Source organism: Sturnira hondurensis, unplaced genomic scaffold (assembly GCF_014824575.4).
Source record: "Sturnira hondurensis isolate 20B ecotype Veracruz unplaced genomic scaffold, ASM1482457v3 Scaffold0003090, whole genome shotgun sequence".
In the NCBI taxonomy this organism is placed as follows: domain Eukaryota; kingdom Metazoa; phylum Chordata; class Mammalia; order Chiroptera; family Phyllostomidae; genus Sturnira; species Sturnira hondurensis.
In genome coordinates, this window is record NW_028075721.1 from 9,074,569 (window position 1) to 9,102,231 (window position 27,663).

Below are 27,663 nucleotides of genomic sequence, written 5' to 3' on the forward strand. Positions count from 1 at the left end.
AAACGCCCCTTCCGCGGTGGCAATCCCTCTCTCTCTGACAACCAATCACCTGTCCGGGATGTCATCACGTGGTCACACGTCCCGCCCCGCCCTCTCGGTGCGAATTGGCCAATCCCGGCTGAGGTGTGAATGGTCCAATCGAGGGTCTCCCGCCGGCTTTTGGGGAACCGGATTTCCATCGGACTCCTGGGGAGAAAGAGAGGTGCGGATTGGGTTACGCCGCCGGAAGCGGGGCGGACCTTTGTTGTGGCGGTGAGGAACAGGAAGCCCTAAAGGGTCAAAAGGAATACAAACGCAAAGACTGTTTTCTTATTCTTTCTTTTCTTTCCTAAAGATCGAGGGGCGTTTGCGGTGGCGGTTCTGGGTGGTCGTTACCGAGGAGAGGGTGTCCCGCCTCCCGCACGTCGGTAGGTGAGTGCGGCCTGGGCCTGCCATAGGCAGGCGGTGAAACCTGGACTCCAGCTTCTTCGTTGAGGAGATGGGGGGGCTGCGTCTGACTTGGGGTTGAGGGCCAGGCCTGTTCTCAGTCGGTGTCCTCGCCCAGTGTTCTTAGTCCCCGGGGCCAGAGCCTTGTAGGGCCCAGCCTGAGATTGGGGGGTGGCCGCTGAGGGAGCCCGTGGGATGGTCTCCGGGTTGAATCGCCGAGGCTGCCAGACCCTTTCCAGCGGAATGAGAACTTCAGGCTTCTTGCTGGCTTCCCTGCCCCTCTTCTGCCAGGTGGGGCCACCGAGGCTCCTGGCGAGGAGCGGGCTCCATTCCAGAGGTCTTGGGACGGCTCCAGGCCACCCAGGAGATGCGGGGATGCCTGGTTGGAAATGGTTGAATCACAGCATGTAAGTAAGCGTAAGATGGAAAGCACCTTTCATTCTGTACCACGTACCCGTTGCTGTAGCATACTCGTTTTGCACAAAACTTAGGAAACAAAGATCGAGAGTTGAAGCGCCTTGTTTGAGAGTTGCTGGCCCTTGTGAATGTCAGTGTCTGCACGGGGGAGAAGGATACCTGTTCGGACTTAGCGGTGGTTCTTAACTCGTAGAAAGCAAGATCTTCTGCGGCCCCTTTAAAATGCAGATTCTCGGACCCCATCCCCGGATAGTCTGACTGAGTAGGTGTGGAGTGGGACCCAGGAAACCAGGCGTCGGCCTGGGGGTCAGAATTCCCCAAGACCTCTTGGGTACCAGCTGCGAGGTAAGATTTGTTGATTCTTCAGATGTTTGATTTACTGATGTGTTAAGAGAGACCCTATAAAATGGCTTCTGAACTCTTGAAAAGGAACCAGTGTGTAGACTCCTTTTTGATCCCAAAATTGAACTGAGGCAAATAATCTTTTATAGTCTTTCAAGTAGAGCTTGAGATGAGCTGTTAACAATTCGTAAGCGTCTGAAAGCGAAGGCCTCCCAATGGTCTTTCTCATCTGAAGCCTTGGTGCCTTACATCTCAGCAGACAAATTCTTTGCAGTTCTAAGAAAGGTAGAATTGCCCTCCAGACCATCTACCTGGCCAGCAGTCTTTCCTTTCACCTTCTAAGAACGTTGATGTTCTGTTAGAGTCAAGTTGCTGCTTCAGAAACTAAAAACCACGTCTCTGGCAAACAAAGTAATGTGAGTGTCTGGTTCCTCCATAGGCTCAGTCGTAGAGGAATTACGTCTTTATGAGCTAAAGTAAACCATCTCAGGTGGTCACTATGGCGCACCTTTGGAATCTGTTTCATTCTTAAACATGACCTGTTTCACTCTGTACTATAGGATGCTTGAGAGATTGTTCGGTCTTTATATCTGGTTTTCTGCATTTTCGCTGTGGTGTAATCCAACTACGGATTTGTTTTTGTTAGATTTATTTGATGTTTGTTCAAGTTGTTGAGTTTGGGGATTAGTGTCTTGTGATTACTTCGATAACATTCTGGGTCTTTTCCTGTCCACGAGTTGCTTCTGCCCATTGTTTTTATCTTCCTCCTCCTTTGCTGGTTTGACAAGGCCTTTTTCCTCTGTTCTCTTTTCCCCCTTTTTATTTTTTTTTCACTCTACATTCTGAATAATTTCTACTTCATTAATTTTCTTACCAATTTCTAACGTGTTATTAAACTCATTCATTGAAATCTTAAATTCAGTGCAGCGAAATTCCAGCACGGCCAGGATTTCCTCCCGCTTTGGAACAGATGCCGTTCTCCTTCCTGTGAGCCCCAGATGAAGTAGTCGGTTTGCATTTTTTTAGTTCATGAAGTTCTATTTGGTTCTTTTCCAATGTGCTATACCCCTGTTTTACAGCTTCTTTATTCTCTGCTATAAATTTTGAGGCTTGGTTTTTGTTTCTTCAAACGGGAAGCACAGTCCCAGTCCGGTGCTCAGGTGGGTAGAGCACCATCCCGCTATGCCAAGCTGCAGGTTTTGTCTCCGGTCAGGGATGGTTCTCAGAACTGTCTTGCTAGCTTTTCTATTTAAGAATTTTTAAAATTTCTTCCAGTTACTTTATTATTACTATTTTTATTATAGAAGTATAGGATTGGTCTCAATAACCTCACCCGCCAGTTCTGTAAACAATAGTACCCTTCCTTTCATTTTGATTTTGGAATGTGAAATTTGTGATTTCAGTTGATCCTGAGTTAAAGTTTGTTTTTCTCGGTAGGACTAAAACTTACACTGATTTTCACGGCGGCAGTGTCCTGGCTACTATCAGAATTAAGCTTCTCTGAGGCTCTTTTTAGTTTTCCTTTTCTGAACTCCTTAGCTTCTGTTCTCTTACAGCGTTTAATCTTACTCCTCTTTTCTGACTTGCTCACGTGCCATCCTCAGCTCTTACTGAACCCAGATTCCTCACGTGTCGATAGTAGAGTGCCAGGTTAGTGCCAGGCCCTGTGCCTTGAACATAGTATATGCCCCTTGTAAAGATTTACTTCAAAAATACAAGTGAATGAGGTAGTTGGCCTTCTGTATGTTTGTGTAATGCGGAGCCTTTATTTGGTTTTCAGAAAATACGACCTCAGAAAGGAGTTATATGCAGCCTGGAGGTGGGGAGGTATGATTTAATGTGGGTGAGTTGCCATAGTCAGCCCAGATGGCAAAGTAATCAAGGCTACCCTCGAAAATCTTTTCGGGAGGCGCCGGGTTGCATATAGGTGCACCAGCGCAGCGAAATTCCGGCACGGCCAGGATTTCCTCCCGCTTTGGAACAGATGCTGTTCTTCTTCCTGTGAGCCCCAGATGAAGTAGTCGGTTTGCATTTAGGAATCACAATATGTGACAACGGCAGCTAATATTAGAATCATACATAGTGGGGGAAGTGTTTATTCTCTGACAGGCCCACGTGAACTGGGGAACTGAGGACCAGCTAAGGGAACCAGTATTTAAGTTCTCTTTCTCTCCCAGTGCGTAAAGATGAATTCAAGGTAAATGCACATAGAGTAAGACTCAGTTCTCATGGGAAGATAAATGCAGAGTTTTTTTTTTTAACTTTTTATTGCATGAGTTTTTTAGGTGCCTAGACAACCAAACCAGGAGGTTACTACCAATTGTTTTTCATAATAAACATTTTAAATATGAACTAAATTGGTATGCTGTACCTTCATTTTTAGGTTCTTTTAGTTCCCCTTGGTACTGGGGTAGGTTAAATAAGCCTCATTGTTAGGAGATTGGGGATTACTTTGTCTAGTAATAAATGCTAACAGTGTTAGTCATTCTCCTAAGTTTTATAATGTAGGGAAAATTGGCTTGATCTAAATGACTGTAGCTGGTAGAAGAGCCTTCTGGCCAGAAAGCAGTCTTTATTTGGAATACAGTTGAGTTTGCCAGATGGAACATTCCTCTTAGTTGCTGTCCTGTCTTTTGAAATCCCATGTGGCTGGAACATCAGGGTAAAATGTAGAAAGAGCAGCCCTTAACTATATTTACCGACAAAGGGAAAATGTATGGGCCTGGTGCTTTTGCTACTCGGAGAGAGAAGCCTTAGAACGCACTGACCCCGAGTTTCCCCGCTGTGTTCGTGCACTTCAGTCTAAGGGTATAGGGTTAGGAAGATGCGGTGGCCAGTGCTGTGCAAGGTTAAGTCGTCTGCCGTTATAAAGTTTAATTCCGTGGGAAACCAGATCTCACTGACTTGTATCGTGGCGCTGGCTAGGTGGAATCATTTCTTATTTCGGCGACAGCAGTTATTTTGAAGGCAGCGGAGTAAATTTGGTGTCTTGAAACTTGTGTCGTGTGTTATGTCAGACACCGGGCCCATTTCTGTCCCTGCGACCTGGAAATGAAATACCACAGTGTCCAGTACAAACACAGTAGAGCACTGTATTACAGTTACTTTGGCTTGAAATACAAGAACTTTGTTTTTTTGGCCGTCACGCAAATGTGAAAACTATGTTCTTTATTTGTATCAGTTTGAAACTTTTAAGTTTGGACAAAGGGATTTTGATATGGTTTTGGGTTTCCATGAACTCCCTATTTGGAGAACTTAAATAATTCTTTTAAAAATAATATAATGTTTAGTTCCATAATTTAACTTGGGTCACCTTGAAGAGAAAATTTATATGAGTAAAGGAAAGTTGATAGCATTCTTTCTAAAATAAAATACAGTAAGGACAAAATAAGTATTCCGACATGAATCTTCATAGTTAGATCCCCAGACCCCTAGTTGTTTGTTTATTTATGTTCTGTTTTGAATGATTATAGCAAACAAAGAGAGCAGTAAGAGACTTGTGAAAATTTAGCTGGGCAGTAGGAATCAGGAATAAACACTTTAATTAACTTCTCATTTTTCTGTCATTTCCTGAAGGAGGTAAATGAGTTGTAGGACAATTGGACTCTTCAAATAAAAATGCTTTGTGTGGGAAATTCTTAAATTAAGCAGTTGAGAGAGCATTTTTTAGTTAGTTGAAATTAAAGGAGAGTAGTGAGAGTTATTCCTGAAGAAGACATCAATTATGTGATAAAGTGATTTAATTTTTGGTCTTGTGTTTCCTACTGTACAAATCGGATGGTGTTTGAGTAGACTTTCCCATGGGGCATGGAAGACTCAGCAAATACTTATTTAATGTCTGCCATTCTCTGTAACTTAGATCAAACAATGCCTAGACCATTCCTCCCTGCTTAAGTCTTCCAGTCCTCTCTGTGGTTGGTTTATTCAGTAAGTATTTATTACATATCTAATACATGCCAGGCGCTGGGTTCATAAGCACTGTGGGTAGGAGAGCTGTTGGAACAGTCGGAAGTGGAAACAGGGTGAGTGCTGTAGTGGAGGTGTATGTGAATGGCTGTGGTGGGGGCTGCACTGGAAATGGGGACACACTGATGGGTGCGATTGGAGTGGTCCACGCAGCAGGCAGCCCTGGAAAGAAGAGATTAGACAGGAAAGGACTCTGGTCTTAAAAAAAAAGAAAAAGGAAGAAGGAAGAAAGGAGAGGGCGGATTGGAAAGAGGTCATGATGCAGTGGGGACAGCAGAACTGGGTGACGGGTGGGGTGGGAGAAAGGGAGGAAGAAGGGGTGCAGGGGTTCACCCTGGACACCGGATCGGTCCGGGTTCCCGGCCTTCATTACTGCTGAGTACCAGCACTTTTCACGTGGGGGATTCGTCGTCTACACTAGTGTCTGGTTTTAGCTAGTTCAGGAGTACTAACTCTTAAAAGTTTATTTCCTTTGTGCACACTCTAGGATTTGCACAGTGCCGGACACAGTTCATCATTCAGTGCTGAGTTTGTGTGAAGTGAACTAATAAAGTAAACAGTACACTAGTGAACTGCACTAAAGGGAAAATATAGACTCACCAAATTATTTGTATATATACATTCTTCCTGACGTCTCTCGGTTTGATGTGGTCCCCTTCCCACTTCAAGGGTCATGATTGTTTATGCCCCTGATTTATTTCCGTCTCCCCCACTTCTTGAGAGTGGACAGCATTTCTCTGTCTCTTACAACCTGTCCAGAGCTCAGCACAGGGCTTCGTACTAATGCAGACCTTCCAGAGCATTCTGAAGTGTCAAACACGGTGCGAAGTGCTTTCCACGAATTATCTTGTTTACCCTCACCACAGAGTTCTGTTGTGCAGCGCTGTTTCAGTCCTCACCGGTGAGTGCAGTTACGGGTGAGGAAACCCAGGCAGCTGGGAGGTGGCAGAGTCAGGTTTCGAACTCCAGTCTCGTGATTTTAGAGTCTTCTATACTCTTTATCATTACCTGTGCTCCCTCTACGGTAAGAAGACCGTAGCAGAAGGTACTTGTGATGTATTTAGTTGAATTATATTGGGTTGTAGTGGAAGGTGTGAAGTTAACCTTACTTCTTGGCAGTATTTATCAACAGTGACATTTTGAATTCTGAAAAGGCCTGCATATTTCTGGAGAAGGAATATTCCCTGTCTGTGACTTCTCCACACATAGCAGATGACCAAATTAATTAGGCAGGGAGCACTGAAGGCAAGGAGGGGACCTACAGAGGAAATGCGAGTGAAAAGAGATGGATAAAGCAGTCTGCATGTAGTCTTGTCTCTTTTAAACCCACCGGTTTATTATAATTAGCTTTATTTTGGCATCCAGACAATGTCAGGCTTATAATATTAGGTGTAAAGAGCAAACTTTTATAAATATTCATTAGTTTTGACTGACTGTGTTTTCGGGAAACCAACCCATTGAGAGCTGAGGACTAGCAGAACGTCTGTCAAATTCATTGTCTTCAAGTTTTCTTTTTTAATGAGCTTCTGCCTTATTTTCATGAACCAACTGTGATTCCCGATTTTGTCCTTGTGTGTGGCAGATGGGTAGCATAGGATTAACTCTTTGGGTAAAGGTTGAATTCTAACACTTATGTGAAAAAGAGAGTAAGAAATTCTTGGAATTTCATCAATTTGCCTTTTTCAAAGGTGAGTGATAAGTCTTGGGAAGATCCTTATTTCTCTAGAGCAGCGATTTTCCACTTTTTAATCTCATAGCACACATACACTCATTACTAAAATGCTGCAGCACATCAAACAGTATTTTTTGCTGATCTCACACCAAAAAATAGGTATAATTTTGATTCATTCACACTGGTCAGTTATTTTTGTGTTGACTTGTCATTTTTTATTTGACAACCTAAGGAAAAAGAGGTCAGGGCACCTGGTTAAATAGTCAGGTAATGCATGTTTAAAAAATTCTGCGGCCCAGGCCTGACCAGCGTGGCTCAGTGGGTCGGGTGTCGTCCTGCAAAAGGAAAAACTCTGCGGCACACCAGTGTGCCTGCCAGCGCGTGCCAGTTGGAAGACACCACTCTAGAGTTTGCGTTTCAGATTCACACCCTTGGTTACAGCTCCCCGAAAGCCTTTGTCCCTGAATTTCAGGGTTTTTGTTAAGGTGAATGAAGGTAGGTTCTGGATGAAAATCTCCAGATACCTGATGGAGAATCAGATTAGGTGGACGGTGAGGACCCATTCCATTCTGAGTTAGTAACTAGGAAATAGGGGCGAGGGGAAGAAACCACACTGCCGGTCTAGGGTGAGGAAGGAGAGCTGCAGCCAGCAGAGGGCAAGAAAGGGGGCATCTGAGGGTCCAGCATGTCTCCCGTCCATTAGAGTCCGACATTGTCTCTGCCAGGGACGCTTAGGAAAATGCTGGCTCCTGTTTTACCAGAGGTCACTCTGCAGGAATTGGGTGTTTGGCATGTTCCCAGAGACTGAACACTCTGTTTCTGTAACAGGCGTCTGGGAGGAGACACTGAGTGATGCCGGGTCGGAAGAGGTGGGCCTCTTCCAATAGGTAGGCCAGTTGGTAGGCCTCAGTGGGAGCACCCGGTTCTGTCGGTTGATTTGGTTTTCTTTCTGGGAAATTTTAAAATTCTCTTATTGTTACACTGAACTGAACTTCAGCAACAGTAGAATTTAAGCTGAGACTCTCCTCTTGTTCTGAGTGTTTGGATTTATTTTCGCAGCTTTTCATCTTTATTAAATAAAAGCTCTGTAAGAACATTCTCAGCACTGGAGTTTGATGCAAGGGGAGAGCTGGGATTAGCTTGTGTGCTGCAGCCAGGATCAGTGGTGCCTGGGGAGGGTTTGGGGGAAGGAGGTGTGAGGTTTTGATGTCAGGCCTGGCCGTGATTCTCACCTCCACCATTCACCCTGGACAGGAGACCTAACTTCTCTGGGCCTCAGTTTCTTCCTCTGTAGAGAGAGGTGTTTCTCATAGGGTCAGTGTGAGTATAAGTGAAGTGGTATATGCAAAAAGTATTCAGTACATAGTGGTAGCACTCAGTAAATGGTTGCTGCTCTATTTTGTGCTAACAGTAGAGAGTTCTTATTTTGGTTATTAGGGATCGGCCTGAGAGGGACATTGACTTGATGTGTCAGCAGGGCAGAACATATGCTTCCTCGTGAGCATGTGATTCTGTGAATAGCACGGAACAATTCTTCAAAAGGAAAGACACCAGCAAAGAAAAGCAGGGAAATGTTTAAAAGGAGTAATGCACAGTCCGCTGTCTTTATTTCCTTTTCCCCCACCTTTTGGAAGAGAGGTTCAGATAGAGGCGTATACACAGATTGGGATTTGGGAGTCTTCCGCCTCAGGATACATACAAAGTGGTTGAGTCATCATGGGCGTGAGAAGAGAGCAGGGTTGGAGACAGAGCTTTCAGCGGCCCAGGTATGAATTTGCAGGGAGGAGGGTCAGGAAAGAGACGGAGAAGGGACAGTGGAGTATAATGCAGAATCCGTTGCATCTGAGGGACCTGGGTTCTCCATTCATGGTTTGCGCGGCTCTCGGCATATCACTTTCCTGCCGTGCAGACCAGGCTTGGTCTCCTAAGGCTCCCTAAATGCCCGAGTTTCTTCATTCTGAATCTTCTTGGAAACGAGAAGAGGTGAGTCAAGGCAGTGTAATGTCCCCGGAACAGGAATTTCAGGAAGGAACAATGCTAGGTGTTACCGAGATAAAGGAGGATGTGAACCGGGAGGAGGGTGTCCCGGAGGCCCATCTGTGTAGATTAGAGGGGCAGAGGAACGTTTGCAGTGTAAGGGTTACTGTGGGGCGGTATGTAGTGAGAATCACTCCACGTCCCCCAGCTGGCTTTGTACGTGGCATAGTGGTAAGGAAACTGCTTCATTCGTTGGGGGAATGTCATCAGATGCTTTCATCAGTGACCAGGAATGAAACGACTGGGGTTTCTTCCAGGCAAGGTCAAAGGGACTTTCGAGGTAGTCCACTGCTGGGTGAGACAGAGCTAGATCTTCTTGTTTCTCTTTCGGATTTTCATTGCAATTCTCACTTGAAATATTCTGTTTGTTTTCCATAGACTGATTATTCCACTATGGATGGAGGGGATGATGGTAACCTTGTTATCAAAAAGAGATTTGTGACCGAGGCAGAACTAGATGAACGGCGCAAAAGGAGGCAAGAAGAATGGGAGAAAGTTCGAAAACCTGAAGATCCAGAAGGTATGTGGGCTTTCTCGGTCCGCACTGCAACCCTGCAGAGTGGCTGTTCGTGTCCTCACTTTGGAGTGGAGGCTCACAGGGGTGAGGGAGCCTGAGCGGGACCCGGCGCTGGGAGCACAGCCAGCGTGCCCCTGTGCCTGCCCTTTGAGCTCTACTGCACCGTCTTCTGGAGGTTCTGCTAGTCTGTTCTGTCTAGACGTGTGGATCCAGGACCTCAACAACTGCGGATGCCGCTGCTAGGTCCCGTTTGGGCTGGCCCCTCATCCAGGGAACCGTCTCAGGCCGTGGGCCCTGTGGACATTGACGTTTGGCTCTGAGGTCCAAAGGGAGGCTGTGGACTTTGTACTGTTTTTGTGTCATCCTCGCCCTCAGATCATGCAGGGACTTGATTGGTCTTTAAAGTCCTCTGTGACTCCAACATTGTAAGAAAGAGTTACAAAGTGTGCACTCCCCCACCGCCCTTTCTCTCGGCCCTCTTCTCTCCCTTTCAGAGTGTCCGGAGGAGGTTTACGACCCTCGGTCTCTGTATGAAAGGCTGCAGGAGCAGAAGGACAGGAAGCAGCAGGAGTACGAGGAGCAGTTCAAATTCAGTAAGCCGCGGAAAACACGGCGTCCACGGGTCTCTGCAGGGCCTTCTTGGTGCACGTTTTTCTAAATGGAAAATAGCCGTGGAATTATCTTGATTGTTTAGTCTCTAAATGCATATTTGCTGGAAGAGACAAACTTCTGCCTTCTAGACCATGTCGAACATTTTTGTTTAGACTTCAAGACACCCATTTTGATTCTATGCTAATATCTAGGAATGGGAGAAATGCCTTGATTTTGTGCCGTGTTATCAAATCAAAAGCCATGGTGTTTACAAATTCTTTCTTCTAATCCCCTGAAGGACCCACCATTTATGTAGAAAAAGGAGTAGGAAAGATTTTATCTCACTGTATTTTCCCTTTAGCCTGCTCAGTGTTCCTTGTTTAATTATTTCCTCAGAAAACATGGTAAGAGGCTTGGATGAAGACGAGACCAACTTCCTTGATGAGGTTTCTCGGCAGCAGGAATTAATAGAGAAGCAACGAAGAGAAGAAGAGCTGAAGGAGCTGAAGGAATACAGAATATCCTTTGTATTTTGAAAGAAGTCTCTAAGGTGTCAGTTTTCCCACCAACATCTAAGCTTATAGTTGCTTTATAAAGAGAATGGGGGTCTTCTACCCGGTGATCTCTAAGTTCCCATTCAACGGTGATATTTTCATGGCTCTAAGTAACTAGTTGGCAGTGATTTACAGAGTTTCGCTGCATGTAAGAGTCTATTGCAATCAAAAGTCCAGATCCTTTAGGATTAACTAAAGGCCTAAACCCTAATGGTCAGTACCAGGGTATTCTTGCCTTGTGGGATTAGACTCCAAAACAGGGGGGCTATGCAGTAACCTCATCCAGCGGGGAAATTGTCTTCTGAGTTCTGAAAGAAAATGTTTAACAGCTCTCCTGTGTCCTTAGTAACCTTCCCTATAGGTACAGCTAGATCTGTCCCTATAGAAGGGTAGAGAAAGCAGCAAAGATGACTTTGCTTAGGCTCAGTATTGCCTTTTTGATATCCACCCGAATGTCCTAATAGGCATCCCAAATGTAACTTCACTAAATTGAAATTCTCGGCTCCATGCCTCACCACCCCCGTCCTCATCACGTGGCACCCCCGCCCCACGCCTCTTCTTTCCCTGGTCTTTCCAGTCTCAGTGATGGTGCCCCTTATGCCTCCAGGTGCCTGGCTCAAAATTTACCTCCACAACGTGCTCCACATCGGTCCATATTGCCATTGCAATAGTCATAGACTCTTCTCTGGACTTCTGTGGCCATCTACTTAGTCTCTGCTTCTGCTCTTGTCCCCAGCAGTCCCTTCTCCAGATACAGTCAAAGGGAACTTTTGAAAACATACATGGGATCTTGTCACTTCCCTGTTTGAAACACCAGTGGCCTTCTGTTGCATTTGGAATTGAGTCTGCATTTTTTGCCAGGCCCTCCAGGGCTCTGCGTTATTGAGGCCGCCCACCTCACTGCATCTTGAACTCATTCCTGGTGTTCACTGCACTGCAGCTGACTGGCCTTCTTCGTGTTTCCCTCTCACCGGGCTCCGCTCCTTCCTCAACTGAGAATGCTCTGCCCTCAGATTTTACAAGGCTCCCTTTCATGGCACTTGGGTTTCTGTTCCTGTCTCCCTTGTAGAGCTTTTTTCTAAGCACCCATGTAAGATTGCACCCCTGCCATCACTGTCTGTAATGCCATTGTTAAGAGCACTTGGCACCACTTGAAAGTCCTGGTTTGGTTGCCTGTTTACCGTTGGGATGTGAAATGAGCTCCACAAGAACGAGGGCTTGGTCAGCACTGATTTCCCAGTGTGTGGCGTGTAGTGGTTTCGCAGCGTGTACGTGGACAAAGTAATGAATGGCTCATAGGAGAGGTCCGTGAAGCCCCCCTAGGATGTTTTCCCCTATGAAAAATCCCATTGAGTATTTCAAGCTTATATGTTAAATAACTTGATTGGTGTGTTGGAACAGGCTTCTCTTCCAAGATTGAAGTGATACTGTGTGTATGTGTTAGTTGGTTTTTTCTTTGCATGGAGTGTACAGTAGGTTCCATTAAGGAGTTCTGTGGGGAAGAGTGTGCAAAGATTCGTAGGGATTTGGTTTAAATCAAGGTGGTGGTGATTGAAATAAGGAGGCGGCGTGGTGCCACGAAACCTCTCTTAACGGGTAGCAAGAGACCTGGCTTCAGACACAGTTCTCCTGGTGGCTTTCTGGTGTAATGTCAGGATAGGAGCTGATGGAAAGTTCCACCTCCATCCCAACTGGAGGAGTGAGACTGATTGCTTGGAAGCCCCCCTCTGCTGACCCCAGAATAACATCATACATTGGTGTTTGCAGAGAGGGCAGATTCATGTATTGCCTTGTTTCGGGCACCAGGCTTTTTACTCCAAGGAAATAGAGTAATTACAATCCTCACTTGAATTGTCTTGTTTTATGTGCTTGATTTGGTAGGCTAGCAAGTAAGACAGAGAGCGCCGTTGGCCGAGGTGTGGGTGTGCGAGCTCTCTCGGTTTCCAGTTCAAAGGGAAGCGCGAACAGTGCAGGAGTGAGGCCAAAGAAGCTTTCCTGTCCTGGCGACCTCGCAGCCACACACAAGAGGCCCCAGGGGTATTGGCTTTCACTGGAAACTTGGAAAGTTCTGACTGTTTAGAAAAACTGAGGAAAAGCAAGCCTTGCAGCTCACTGATGTATAATGCACCAATCCCAAGGGTACATGTAGCCAGAGACGTGTTGAGAGAGGAATTGAAGGATTAGACATTTGTTTGTGAAAGCTCTAAACCAGGAGCTGGTTATCGGCTTTCACTGATGATTATAATATGATACATTTTGTACTGTGATACTTGTGAATACAAATAAGCGATGGTTTGTGCCATATAAACAACAGAACTTTTTTTCCTTCAGGTTAACCAGTATTTAGCATATTATGTGTGTTACAAACTAATTTCAAAAAAACGAATGCCTTTAATGAATTCCTTGAGAGTTTTGAGGTGTGTTTGTGGTATTTGAAGCATTTTAGGGGAGAGGGACTTAAAGGGAAAAATACGCTTTGGATATGGATAAAAAATAACATAATTACCACCTTCCTCCCATCTCCCCCCCCCCCCCAAAGAAAAGGTGGGACATTTTTCTTCACTTTAAAATAATAAAAAATTAAGTTTTGGTTTTTATGTGTGTCTTGGTCTTAAATACATGTATACTTTTGTTGTGTTGATTGTTTCCAATTTGCTTTATTTTTTCAATATTTAATATTAAGAATTTTCTTTGGGTTTCTATCCCTTAATGATAGAGTTGCAGGTAAAAATCACAGTTTTGGATAAAATTTGTTTCTTTCATTTTTAGTCTTTAAAAAATGAACATTTAGCATTAACATTATCTTTTTCCATGTGACCTTAAAAACATTAAACTGATGAAGCTCAGCAGTACTGAGCATTAGGTAGAATCCCCATTAACCACTGCGAATGTTTAAGGTGACTGGTGTTCATGAGAACAGAGAGAGTGCCTGGAGAGTGGTCAGATTACTTTCCTTATTTCTGGTACCCAGTTTTCGCCACTGCTTAAAGACATAAATGAACAGCTTAGACAGCGTACCGCCACCTCTTGGCGTTGATAATGCGTGCTTCTTGGAGTCTTTGGACACTAGGTGTCGCTGTTGTCCCAGTCGTACACTACCGCATCTTGAATAAGGCCTAGCTCTCTTGGAATACTAGTCCATTGCATAATGGGTTGAGAGAGTATGAAAGGGAAGGTGGGGAGGAGGCTGGTGGGGAGAACAAAAGAAAGGCACAAAACCTTGGAAGCAGAAATTGAATTAGGCACAAAAAAAAGTGATGTTACAAGTGAACTGGTTATGATTCGAAAACAACTTTTTGGTTCTGTGTTGAATACGCACAGGGGTTTCTCGTTAATATCTCTGAGAGTGTTTGAAACTGGCTCCTGGGCCTCGAGAGGTCCCCGTTCAGTAAGCTTGAGCCAGGAGTGTGGGGTGGTGACAGTGGTGGGCACGCTGTTTGGTTAATGAACCTTAAGTGATTTTGATGTTGCCTTGCACCAGCAGAGGGGGGTTAGTTTTCATCGTGTCTGAGATTGAATGCCATTAGTAGTCATAGGACATTCGGGAAGCTATTTTTTCTGTTGCATTTATATTCCTTAAGATCTTTGCATTTCCTAATGAGCACGGTATTGACTATGTGTTTGGTAATAGCAGGCTTTTGGGCTGTAGTTAGTTTAGATTCATAGAGAATTAGAGGGAGGAAGTTTGCTCGTCTGTATTATTTTGTGCTTGATTTGCCATCTTCCTGTGTGTTCAACTTCATTTCTCTTTGAATCAGCTGGATTTGGCTGGCAGAATAAAGAGGGCAGGGTTTTGTTTTTTTTTTTTTTAATCAGCAGGCTAAGCGTTACACGGCAGAACCAGAGTGTTAGTGGATTATATTTGCGTTCCTTCTCTCAATTTATCATTGTTCTGCCACAGCTTTTTTTTTTATTAGTTTGACCCTTAACCTGTAATTCACAGTAATCTCCACAAAGTTGGAATTTCTCCAGAAAACAAGAAGGAAGTGGAGAGGAAAACGGCTGTGAAACCCATCGAAACCAAGAACAAGTTCTCCCAGGCAAAGCTGTTGGCAGGAGCGGTGAAGCATAAGAGGTCAGTCAGCAGTTTCACAAGGTAAACCTCCCTCTGACCACATGCTCTGAAATGCCGCTTGTAACGATAGCCAGAGCAAAATTACCTGAGCGTAAGTCGCCGTGAAGTTTGCTATCCCCTTTGGGATTTGGTATCATTGTAACCCTTGACCCTGGTCTCTGTCTGACTCCTCATTCAGCATAATAATAGCTACTCTTCACTGGGAACCCGCTGTGTGCCAGGCGTTGTGTTAAGTGCTTTTTGCGCCTGATCTCATTTATTCCTCTCAACAAGTCAGTGAAATGCAAAGCACTGTTATCAGATGAGGAGACCGAGAATTTGTGGGATTGAGTGCCTTCATCCAAGGTCACCAAATAATATGAGCAGGGGTTCAATATTTGCATTTATGTTTCCAACAAACGAGGTAGCAAGTTCTATGAAAGCACTAGTATAGGGTGCAAACAAATACAGACCAGGGAGGAGTGTGTGCCTCTGTTGGGGAAGTGAGAGAAGGCAGTAGGAAGGAGAGGGTGACTGGGGAAATGACTAGGGCTCTGACGGGCAGGCAGATGGGAGGGGGCGGGGCAGCTGCTGCAAAGGCGCTGAGGCCTGTAAGAACATGGCAGCTGTGACAGGGTCCCAGACCTGGCCAGGCTCTGCTTGATGGGTGTGGGGGTGGCAGCGCTGGTCGGAGATTGGGTGAGTTGTTACGTTTGCTCCTTCCTTTCCAGTCCTGAAATGGCACCCAAGTGGTTAAGTCTGGCCATTTCAATTTGACCACCAAACCATGGACAAAATGATGTCAGGTTTGTAAGTGCAGTCTATTAGAAAAATCAATATGGTGTATTGTCAACCAGCCACGTGTTTGAAGGGAGCGTGCTGATGCAGTCTTCTGGCCTGGCACACTGTCCACCTGCTGCAGGCGCTCCCGGGAACGGTGTTTACATGTGAAAATGTCCTCACCGTAGAGCGGCAGGAGGGAGGAGAATCAGCAGTCCAAGGCGGCCAGCTTTCACCCAAGCTTTGCTGTTTGGCCTGGGGTCTTTCAGGACTGCACCAACAAAGGGCGCTCTAGGCGGACGAGTAGGTACCTCCACAGCGTCTTGCTGTGAGCAGAATGGGTGTGCTACCGTTCAAAGTGGTGATGTATTGGCTTCCTGGGTGGCATGCATAGAACCTCTTTAAGTTTTGAAACTGCACTTACTGCTTTGTGTTGCAAGGTGATAAATTAGTCTCCTGGGCAGAAGTTCCTAATGTAGCCAGCCTGGGTTTGTCAGAATCACTTGGGAGTTTGTCAGTGTGGCTTCTAGGCCTCCCGCTAATTCTGGCTCCGTAAGTTTGGAGTGAGGTCTGGGAGTCTGTAATTAAGTCTGGTTAACATCCGTCACCACACATAGTTACAAAATTTTTTTCCCTGTGATGAGAACTTCTAAGATTACTCCCTTAGCAACTTTCAGACTTTCAATACAGTGTGATTAACAGTAGCCACCATATTGTGTATTGCAGTCCCAAGACTTACTTCTTTTGTAACTGGGAGTTTGTACCATTTGAAGGCGGTCAGCTGTATCAATATTTTCTTTTTTTTAAGATTTTATTTATTTATCTTAGAGGGGAAGGGAAGGAGAGCGAGAGAGAAATATCAATGTATGGTTGCCTCTCATTCGTCCCCTGCCGGGAACCGGGAACTGGCCTACAACCCAGGCATGTGCCCTGACTGGGAATCGAACTGCGATCGTGTGGTTCGCAGGCCCGCGCTCAATCCACTGAGCTACACCAGCCGGGGCTGTATCAATATTTTCTTTTGTGGTTAGAGCATTTTATAAGAAATTTCTTCCTACCCTGAGGTCATTAGAGAGTTTTTCTTCTAGAAGTTTTAGAGTTTTTTCTTTCACGTTAGTCTTTAATCTATGTGTAATTGATTTTTCTGAAGGGCACAAGGTAGGGATCCCATTTCAGTTTTTTTCTTCAAACAAAAAGCACATTTTCTAGCAGCATTTACTAATACAGCCTTTTTTCCTCTGGTGATCTTTAACGTCATCTCTGTCTTGTAGCCGGTTCCCATACGTATTTGGGGCACAGGTTCCCATATGTACTCGGGTTGTGTGAGGGTTCTTTTTGTTTCCCTCGTCCTTGCATCTGTTGGACCGGTATCATTCTCTGTAATTGTTGCAGCTTTTAATAAACCTAATGTCTGGTAGGGTAAGTCCCCTTACATTCTTCTCAGAGGTGTCATTTCTATTTATGGCCACTTTGTTCTTCCATAGAAATTTTAGATTTAAGTTCTTTAAAAGTCTCTATTGGAATTTTATTGAAATGTTATTAAATTGCTTGTTAAATTTATGGAGAGAACAGATCATTATGGATGTGAGTCTTCCTATCCATGGCATAGATGTACGTTTATTGGTTTTCTTTAATGTCATTCTATAAACTCTTAAGTTATTTTTCAAAAGAAAGTTGTGCACATTTCTTATTAAATTTATTCCTAAGTACTTTATGTATATTTTTGTTGTTGGTATGTAAAAAATCAGTCGATGGAGTATTTATACCCAGTCACCAGCTCTTATAAACTTTAATAAAAACTCTTTAGTAACTGTTATTAACTATAATAATTTATCAGCAGATTTTTTTACTTTACTCTGTCAACAGTGAAAATTAAATCTATACTTTTTTTTCCCCTAATGTTGCATTTCTGTGAGGAACCCAGTTTGGCAGTGATATGTCATGATTTTTCTTAACTCTACTGGCTTGTTTTACTAATATTTTGTATCAGTTGTTGAATGTTGAATATATGTTCTTGAGTGAGACTGGTCTGTATTCCCCAACCTACTCCCCAGTTTTATCTGATTTTGACATGAAGATTAAAAAACTATTTTCACAAAATGATTAGGGAGTGTTCTTTTTCTGTTCTCTGGAGGTCTTTGTGTAAGATAGGAGAGTTCTGTTTTATGAAAATTTGGAAGAACTCCTGTGTAAAATCATTCTGATCCTTCCTTTTAAAATTTGTGATTATAGGCGTGTTTAAGTTTATCCATTATCTTTCTGAGTCAATTATATTTGGTTAAATTTTCTGGGAATTCATCCATTTTGTCTCATTTCAAGTGCATTAGCTAATTTGTTAGTATTTTTTTCTGCTGCTTGTTCTATCTGTAATTGTCTAATTTTTTTAGATGCTCATCATAAGTATCTGATTGAAAATTTAGATCGGACTTCCGGCCAAGATGGAGGTGTAGGCGAACACACTGTGCCTCCCCTCACAGCCAAAAGCAGGACAACAACCAATTTAAAAACAAAAAACAACCAGAACTGACAAAATCAAACTGTATGGAAGTCCAACAACCAAGGAGTTAAAGAAGAAACACTCACCCAGACCTGTAGGAGGAACGGAGACAGGCAGCCCGGCGGAGAGGACTCACGGCAAGGCGGTGGCTGGCGGACCGGGGGTCCCACATCCATGTGCGGATGAACCGGGAGGAACAACTGGGGAGCGAGACAGACCCACAACCCAGGGCTCCGGCGCTGGAAATAAAGCCTCAAATCTCCAACTGAAAACACCTGTGGGGGTCGTGGCGGCAGCTGGGGAAACTCCCAGCCTCGTGGAGAGTTTGTTGGAGAGACCCACAGGGTCCTAGAACGTACACAGGCCCACCCACCCGGGAATCAGCACCAGAGGGGCCCATTTTACTTGTGGGTAGCAGGGGAAGTGACTGAAATTCGACAGAAAGCAGAGCAAGCGCCATTATTCCCTCTCGGACCCCTCCCCCACAGACAGCGTCACAACCCAGCGACTTGGGTGGCCCCGCCCTTGTGAACACCTAAGGCTCCACCCCTCATATGTAACAGGCGCATCAAGACAAAAAAAAATGGCCCAATAAAGGAACAGATCAAAGCTCCAGAAAAAAATACAACTAAGCGATGAAGAGACAGCCAACCTATCATGCACAGTACAAAATACGGGTGATTAGGATGCTCACAGAATTGGTTGACTGTGGTTGCATATTAGATGGAAAAATGAAGGCTATGCTAGGTGAAATAAAGGAAATTGGACAGGGAACTAAATCAATGGTGTGGACCAGAAGGAAGAAGGAAACATTTAACCAGAACAGAATGGAGAAACAAGAATTCAAAAAAATGAGGAGAGGCTTAGGAACCTCCAGGACGTCTTTAAACGTTCCAACATACAAATCACAGGGGTGCCAGAAGGAGAAAGGAAGAGCAAGAAGTTGAAAATTTATTTGAACAAATAATGGAAGAGAACTTCCCCAGTCTGGCAAAGGAAGTAGACTTCTAGGAAGCTCAGAGAGTCCCAAAGAAGCTGGACCTAAGGAGGAACACACCAAGGCACATCATAATTATATTAGCCAAGATTAAAGATAAGGAGAGAATCTTAAAAGCAGCAAGAGAAAAGGAGACAGTCACCTACAGAGGAGTGCCCATAAGACTGTCAGCTTATTTCAAACCTTCCAGGCAAGAAGGGACTAGAAAGAAGTATTCCAAGTCATGAAAGACAAGGACCTACATCCAAGATGACTCTATCCAAAAGCTTTTATTTAGAATGGAAAGACAGATAAAGTGCTTCCCGGATAAAGTCAAGTTAAAGGAGTTCATCATCACCCAGCCCTTACTATGTGAAATGTTAAAGGGACATATCTAAGAAGAAGAAGATAAAAAATATGGACAGTAAAATGATAACAAACTCACAATTACTAACAACTGAACCTAAAACAAAAACAAAACAAACCAAGCTAACAGCTAGAACAGGAACAGAACCGCAGAAATGGAGATCACAGGGAGGATTATCAACAGGGGAGTGGGAGGGGGAGGGAGGGAGAAAAGGTACAGAGATAAGTAGCATAAATGATAGGTAGAAAATAGACAGGGGGAGGGTAAGAACAGTATAGGAAATGGAGAAGCCGAAGAACTTATGTGTACAACCCGTGGACATGAACTAAAGGGGGGAATGCGAGTGGGAGGGCCTGTGCAGGGAGGAGGGGAATAAAGGGGGGAAATGGGACAAGTATAATAGCATAGTCAATAAAAGTATACTTGAAGAAAGTAGGTTTATAGTTGTTCATACAGAAAATAATGCAATAATTAATAAATAATACAAGAATAAAGCCTTGGCTGGTGTAGCTCAGTGGATTGAGTGTGGGCCTACGAACTAAGGGATCGAGGTTCGATTCCCAGTCAGGGCGCATGCCTGGGTTGCAGGCCAGTTCCCAGCAGGAGACACACGAGAGGCAACCATACATTAATATTTCTCTCCTTCTCTTCTTCCCCTCTAAAAGATAAATGAAATAAAAATCTTTAAAAAGAATTTTAAAAATTTAGTCTGTTTTCTTTTTACTGGTCAGTTGGATTTATTAGGATTTTTTATACAATTTTTGCTATCTTAATGTTATTTGACTTATAAGAATTTTTTCTTTTTCTGATTTGATTTCTGTTCTTTTGATGGCTAACCTTACAATTGACTGGGCATACTTAGCAAAACCCAGAGTAAATAGCCACCTTAGTTCCCTACAAAATTATATACTGACCTTTGGATGTTTAGCTACCATCGCCTTCCTTTCTTACGTGCTGCTGCTGCTCCCACTTCCGTCTGGTCATGTTTAACACCGCAAACGAGATGTTGTTTTTTTTATAGAGACAACACTTGTTTAGATTTATATTCGTATTTGTCAGGGTTACCCCTGTCCCCCGCCCACGAGCCTTTCCTTCTGGGATTATTTCCTTCCTCATTGAAGTACATTGTTTAGATGTGCTTTTATTTAGTAATTTTTGTAATTTTTTAAAGACTTTATTTACTTTTAGAGGGAGGGGAAAGGAGAGAAACATCCGTCGGTTGCTTCTTGCACACACCTCCACGGGGGTCTGAACTCGCACTCTAGGTCTGTGCCCTGACAGGAATGGAACCCGCCACCTTTCACTCCGTGGGACAACACCCGACCCACTGAGCCACACCAGTCAGGGCATGGACGTTCTTTCAGGGAAGGTCTTTTGGATGACTTTTGGAATCTCTAGCACATCGCTAAAGATGTTTCCTTCGATCTTTGATAACTGAATTTTTGTCATTTATGAACATGTCCAGATATTCTTGAAATCCATCCATGGTTTTAATCAAGGTGAATGATAAGGACAACAAAGAATCAAACATTTAGGTAATGGTTGAACATATAATGGTTTATCTCCTGAATTGGTCAGGGGTTTAAATCGTCTTTATACCTACCTAATGATATATCTAGAAGGAAACTTGGCAAAGAAGACATTTTATTTCAGATTATTTCTGTTCCGCGAGGCTGCCCAAGATCCATGTAAATGGTTATTGGAGCTCCTGATTCTCAAGGCTTTGATCCCAAGATCGGACTTAGCTCACATCACCCTGTTTTTTGTTACAGCTCAGAGAGTGGCCACAGTGTAAAAAGACTGAAATCGGACCCTGACCCAGATGACAAGAATCCAGGTGGGTGGCAGCGTTCATTTCGTTCTCTACTTATAATGCGCATGGCCACAGTAAGAGACCGGAAGGCGCTGCACCGATGAGTGAATGCATGTGTGTCTAACAAGCCTCCCTAAACTTAATTTCCCGAACGGTTTTACACCAAGCAGGATTTGCACCCAGGGGCACGTCCGCTGCCCTGTGCAGTGTTGCGCTGGAAACCGTGGTGCTGATGATGACAGCTGTGCTCCCTGGGAGCGCTGCCAGAGCCAGGGCCCTAGTCACATCGCCTCCTCTAACAAAGGACTTTTCTCTGTTTTCCCCGAATGTCGAGTTTCTGGGTTTCACCCTGCTGGCTGTCGGAGAGAGGCAGAACGCCTGGCTCGCACTGCTGGTTGGATTGGATTGAGCCTAGTTTTAATGCAGTTTCCAGGAGTACACTTTCCTTGCTGGGTGCTTTTGTGCGACCCAGTCTGGCACGGTGTAAGTGGCAGAGTTTTAAGTGAAGGTGAGCTGGATCCTGCGGGCTGGATCAAGAATGAGAAACTCAAGAGTGTTTTCAGTTCTGCCCCTGCCTCCCTGTGGGGTTGAGAGTCAGAGCTGAACTCAGTGGGTCATGTTTAAAACTGGGCTTACATTTCTTTCTCTCTAAAAAAAAAATTGATATTTTAAAATATGCATCTACTGAGCACCAGTAATGGTCAGCTATTGTTGACACCTTCCTGCTGTAGATTCTGCTTTTAAAAGGGGCATTCACTGAAGAGTCTCCCTATGTAAACCCTTCTACCTACATACCCTCTTAACTCCAACCCTCCTTCCCAGAGGGACACAGTATCATGCATCTCCTATGTATCCATCCAGAGCTATTCTCTGTAGATACACGCAATGACAAATACATATTTTTAAAAAGTTATTATAGATAAGTTAAAACATATTCACGTTTCAATGATAGTATAACGAACTCCATCACATAGCTTCAACAATTTATAACATGTATCCAATCTTATGCCTCCCCACTGTGGTATTCTGAGGCAAATCCTCAACATGAAATTGTTTCATCCATAATTACTTTTTTAAAAGATTTTATTTATTTATTTTTAGAGAGAGGGGAAGAGAGGGAGAGAGGGAGAGAAGCATCAAAGTGTGGTTGCCTCTTACACATCCCCTTCTGGGGGCTTGGCTCACAACCCAGGTGTGTGCCCTGACTGGGAATTGAACTGGCGACCCTCTGGCTCACACACCGGTGCTTAGTCCGCCGAGCCACACGAGCCAGGGCTCGAGGTAATGTTTATGTGCGGTGTGAGGACGGGATCCACTTTCATTCTGTGCGGATGTCCGGTCGGCCCAGCACCGTTTGTTGAAAAGATCATTCTGCTCTTACTGAACCGTCGTGACGCTTCTGTTGAGAGTCAGTGACCGAGCGTGGGCTTGTTTCTGGACTCTCTCCCTTCCACTGATTTATTCATGTCTGTCCTTACTGCCATCGCTGCAGTCTGGATCACTACAGCTGTGGAAGTGCGAGCCCTCCAGCTCCGTTCTTCTTCCGGGTCCCCTGCATTTCCACATGACTTTTGGGATCAGCTTGTCAGCTTCTGTAACCGAGGCAGCTGGGGCTAGGGGTGGCTCAGATCTATAGATCAGCGTGGGGACATCGCCATCTTACGGCATCTTAACAATACACAGTGTGTTAAGTCTCATTTAACTCAGAGGTCTCCCTTTTTTCATTTAGTTTTTGTTTCATTTGTATTTTATTTGTGAAGAAACTGTCCTTGTCCCATGGAGTTTCTCATGCTCCAGATTTCGCCGACTGCACCCCCACAGTGTTCCTTTACTTCCTGTGCTTCTTGTAACGTGGTAATTAGGTCTAGAGCTTGGTCGGGTCAAGTTGATTCTTTGGCAGGAATACTTCACGTCTTGTGTTTTTGCACTTCCTCTCATCGTCATTATTTTCGTTAGCCTGCTCTTTTGTCCCTTGCTTCGCTCACCTACTGCCTCTGGGAGCCATTGCCTACAGCATGAAAAGAGCTCCCTCATGCCTTTTCAGGACCCCAGGGTTCCCTTATATGGTTGTACCGTAGTGTGTTCATCCTGTTTTCACTGACGGACAGTTAGGTTGTTTCCATTCCTTCTCTGTCATGATGTATTAAATAACCCTATACATGCGTCCTTGTTATATTCACACGCACATATCAGGTTAAATACTTAGAATTATTGGGTCAGAAAGATACGCATTTGTACTTCAGGTAGGTATTGCCCAATCGCCCTGCGAAGGAGTTATCCCCAGTTGACATTCCCATCAGCACCCTAGGAGCTCCATTTCACTGAGGTCTTTGTCATATACAGGAAACTTGCTAAACTGCTTAAATAGAATAAGTATTTACTGTGTGTTGCTCAGATCTATAGATCAGTGTGGGGACATCGCCGTTACACGTGCATATATAATACCTCCCCTTAAACATACTCCAGCTAGTGAATTAGGAGCTTTGCACTGGGTGCTTGTCCCCGGGTAGGAACTGTTTGTGTCGATCAGTGGAAGGAAAACTGGCGTGGGGGTCTTTGCGTGGAGGCAGACACGTGTTTCAGAGCCATCTTTTTGGCATTCTAAATCTCTTCTTTTCCCTGCTTACATTCTTACAACAGAAACTGGGCGAGGCACATCCTCTCGTTAGGAGCTAAGGCCACACAGGAAGAATACCTCCTGTGTGTTGCTGCAAAGTCTTGTCCCCAGCAGTAGCGGGATGTGGCCCTCTGGTCCCCCAGGAGATGGCTCCGTGGCCCCAGTGGAGATTCAGGCTTCCCCGCTTCAGGCTCGGGGCTTGCGCTGTGAGCGGAGCCAGTGAATGCACAAGTCGACCCCATCTACTCGCAAGTCACGCATCTGCGTGAGTCCCAAGAACGTTCTCTGTTAGTAATTTCCAGCGTTAATTTGGTAGGACAGTGCGGTCGCGCGAATGCAGCAGTTGGCAGGAGACCTCACCAAATGGGTGAGGTCAGAGGGCACCATTTTGTTCCCTTTGACAGTTAACTGCTTTTGGAATGAAATTTGTCAGACTCGCAGCCTCTTCTTTCTTGAAACTCCTAGACAGTTGGGAGATTCGGTCTTTTGGCTTAAACTCTGCTGACGCCCCAGAGGTCCAGATTTTTGGTTGCGTGTCTGTGGCTGATTGCCATCCTCCCCTCCGCCAGCTTAGGCCTCCACAGGCATCCTGAACTTGGTCCTTCTTTGTGTCTAAGAAATTTGCCATTGAAACACTTAGTAAAATGTCGTATCTCACCGAACAGCCTCACATAAATTGGTGTTCTAAGTCACTGACTCATACCCTTATAAGTTATCAGGTTGTTTTTTTTTTAAACAACCAAATTTTTCTAACAGGATATCGCAAGTGTCACTGTATATGTGACTCAATAATACAGAGAATGTTCAAGTAATAAATGGCAAAGGGTTTGATGTTTGTCCAAAATTTTCGTACACCTCTCCCCCACCTCGCCCAAAATAAATTTTGCCTTTGGCAACGAAACTCTGTGGAGTGTGCGCCACACTGTCTGGCGTGCCCACACGTTGCAGTCACGGCCCGCTCAGTGCCAGGCCCAGTGCTGTGTGCCCAGGGGAGGCTGAGGAAAGCGCCTGTGTCCACAAGAGACTTAGGCTTAGCGGAGAGGGTGGACAAGCAGTCCCTGTCGCCTTCAGGACTGCCTGATCCTCCACTGCCCTCCCAGCTGTAAATACAGGGGTGCCCTTGGTTATGGAGACATGGGGGACTATTCCTCCCTACTTTTTTTAAAAAAGATTTTGTTTATTTATTCTTAGAAAGGGGGGAAGGAAAGGAGAATGAGAGAGAGAGAAACATCTCTTACACATGCCCAGGACTGGCCTGCAACCCAGGCACGTGCCCTGACCTGGGTCGTATGGGATCAGGAGTCATTTTAGTACATTATTTTTTCATTCAGATTCAGTTTAACATTTTCTACTCTAAGTGGCCTTTAACCTTAGGAGGTCATTTGACCTCACTCATCAGTCAAAGTGGGGATAATACCTGCATGGCAGGTGGTAGCGGTTAAATGAGTAGAGCTCTTAACTTTCCCTTTAACCTTTAGGTCCTGCGTTTTATAGGCTGAGGCTTTCTGTCACGAAGGTGGCAGTGTAGCTGGGTGTCCTGGGGCAAAAGAGCCTCAGCCTACTGGTGACATTCTGCATGGTCTTAAAATGCTCTCTGCCTGTGAATCCCATCTCCTCGCTTATACAAGAGGAACACAGCGGTAAGGTGGGGTGGCAGGGCCGCTGCCCACACAGGGCTGTTCTGAGCCTCCCAGTGGGAAGCCCCTTAGCACCGCGCCTGGCACGTGGAAAGTGGACGTCGACTTTGAAAGAGGGTGGTGAAGTTCAAGTCCTCCCTCTTTCCTTGCAGAAGCACCGTCCTGCATGTCTCTTGGAAGCACGTCCCTGAGCAGTCCCTCCATCCACTGCCCCTCCGCCGCGGTCTGTATCGGCATCCTCCCGGGCTTGGGCGCCTACTCTGGGAGCAGCGACTCTGAGTCCAGCTCAGACAGCGAAGGCACTATTAATGCCACCGGCAAGATCGTCTCCTCCATCTTCCGAACCAACACCTTCCTCGAGGCCCCCTAGCTCCTGCGTGCTGGCTGCAGGGGGCTCCTCCCCGCGAGTGGACTGGATGGCGCATCTGCCTACAGGCATTACCTCCCTCAGAGAACTTTTTTGCCTGTCCCCTTGCACATCGGGACATTTTTAACCTCGTTGAAAAAATGTGCCGGCATCTGCCCGGGGCACAACTTGCGTCTGGATTTTCTCTCCACTCCTGTGCAGATGCCCAAACCTGTCCCTCTGCCTTTTTCCTCTCCCGTGTTGGGGGGGTCTCCTGGCAGAAACTCCACTAAAAATGTCCCGGGAAGGAGGGACCACTGGCTTGCACCGGGTTTGGGTTATGTTGTTTTCTTGGGGTTTTGGGTTTGTTTGTTTTTTCCTTTTCCAACAGCACGGGGAAGCAAGGGTCATTCTCGGGCAGATGTTATTTGAAACATCCTATTCCAGACGCACACGCTGTTTGGTTGTACTGCGTTGTGGAAATGCGACGGGGGAGAACGGCCCCAGGTACTGACCTGGCGCACGCCCCGGGCACTGACCAGTTCTGGGTGTTGTGTCACTGAGATTAAAAACTGCACCTGCCGGGGTGTCACTTACCACTCATCACGCTGTGTGACGCGTCTCCTTACTCTTGGGAAACTTGGGCCTTCCCCCCCCTTTATCGAATCCCATTTCAGACTCTGAACTTTAGAGAAGTGAACACAGGCCTCGTTTCATCAGAGCCAGAAATCAAAAGCTCGGGTAGGGATGAGAAGGAGGTGACTTATTTTGGGCACCCCTGGGTTTCTGATACCGAAAACCAGCCTGACGCACCTGCATGTTCTAACTACTCTGAACCCTGTCAACGTTCCTGTCTGGTCGACACCTTTATAGTTGTGGCTTCCAACTATGGAAGCTATTTTTAGCTTCAAGGACTGCCCTAGTCCGTCTCCTTTTTCCTCTTTTTTCTCCGGCTCCCTGTTCCCCCGCTCTTGTCCCTTCCCACAGAGAGCAGCTCCGAGGCTGGGAGCGGCCAAGTCCTAGCGGTACTGCCCCACCTCTGTGTCTCAGAGCAGGAGGAGAGGATGGGAGGCGCAGGTATGGAGGCCTCAAGGACAGAGGTAGCCGTGGGCTTAAAAGAGACCGTAGCCGCCCCCTCGGGTGTGAGACGGAGAGAGGCACACGTGGGGTGTGTTGACACTGGTGCTGGCGGGCAGAGAGGCCCCTGGATCTCGGCCAGCCCACCCCTTTCCCCTCCAGTGCAGCGCCCTTCTGGCGGCCACGGGCAGACGGTGGCTTCCCTTCACCCATAACTGTGGCCTTGCCATCCTGCCTCCTTTTCAGACCTACTCTGCACTAATCTGTCCTGTTCCTGATGTCAGGACAGGCGCGTCGGCTCCATTCTAACGAATGAGAGGCGTAGGTAAAACTGCGCCGGCAGCTTCTGTTTCCCGCTTCCTTGTCCCTGCGAGTGAGTGTGCTGTCGCTGTGACAGAACGTCCCCGGAGCGAACCTCAGATCGCTTCGGGAGGCAGACCGAGGAATTGGAGTCACGTTGTTGGGGTGGCCCGGCTTTTAAGAGGCCCTTCCTGTACCTCCCAGCCCTGCTGCTGTTGGACGGAGCTGGCAAAGGGCTTTCGGGCCTGAAAACATGCTTAGCTTTCAGGCTCATACGGAGATCTCGATTTTCCTACACGGAGTGTGTGTCCCCTGTACCGTAACAGCGAGAGTGTATTGAAGGCTGCAGCTCCTCAGACGGAGATTCCTGCGAACGGTGTCTCGGGCGAGGTGCAGCATCACGGGTGATCATTTCGTTGGGTGATCATTTCGTTGTGTTCCGTTGTCCCTGTCAGAGTAGAGCGTTGGAACCGGAACACGGGTTCTGTAGAAACCGTGAGGGCGAAGCGGGACTGGGTCTGTACAGTAGAAGACGCAGCCTTGGAAAATGCCCAGCATAGACCGTGTGATTCAAACCCAAAGAAGAGAAACCAGGGCCGGAAGGAAACCCTGCTGTGAGCCCTGAAGTGCAGCGCTCCTGCCTTACTAGACACCCGGGGCCTTAGAACTAGACAGTG

General features: G+C 45.7%; 1 protein-coding gene across 5 annotated transcripts; it reads left to right on the forward strand.

Moving 5' to 3' along the window:
* The first annotated feature begins 198 nt into the window (after positions 1–198).
* PSME3IP1 (proteasome activator subunit 3 interacting protein 1) lies at positions 199–26,212 on the forward strand. 5 transcript variants are annotated; one of them, XM_037041657.1, is made up of 9 exons: positions 199–252; positions 335–411; positions 718–833; positions 9,239–9,380; positions 9,872–9,970; positions 10,365–10,486; positions 14,464–14,597; positions 20,969–21,033; positions 25,416–26,212. In XM_037041657.1, the coding sequence occupies exons 3-9, from the start codon at positions 816–818 to the stop codon at positions 25,631–25,633; spliced, it is 798 nt and encodes a 265-aa protein (XP_036897552.1). In that variant the 5' UTR covers positions 199–252; positions 335–411; positions 718–815; the 3' UTR covers positions 25,634–26,212. The 5 variants fall into 5 exon arrangements, with proteins under 5 accessions (XP_036897552.1, XP_036897553.1, XP_036897548.1 ...); XM_037041658.1 differs by lacking the exon at positions 718–833 and having other exon boundaries at positions 335–407; XM_037041653.1 differs by lacking the exons at positions 199–252; positions 718–833 and adding an exon at positions 9,009–9,140 and having other exon boundaries at positions 259–411.
* Positions 26,213–27,663: the final 1,451 nt, after the last annotated feature.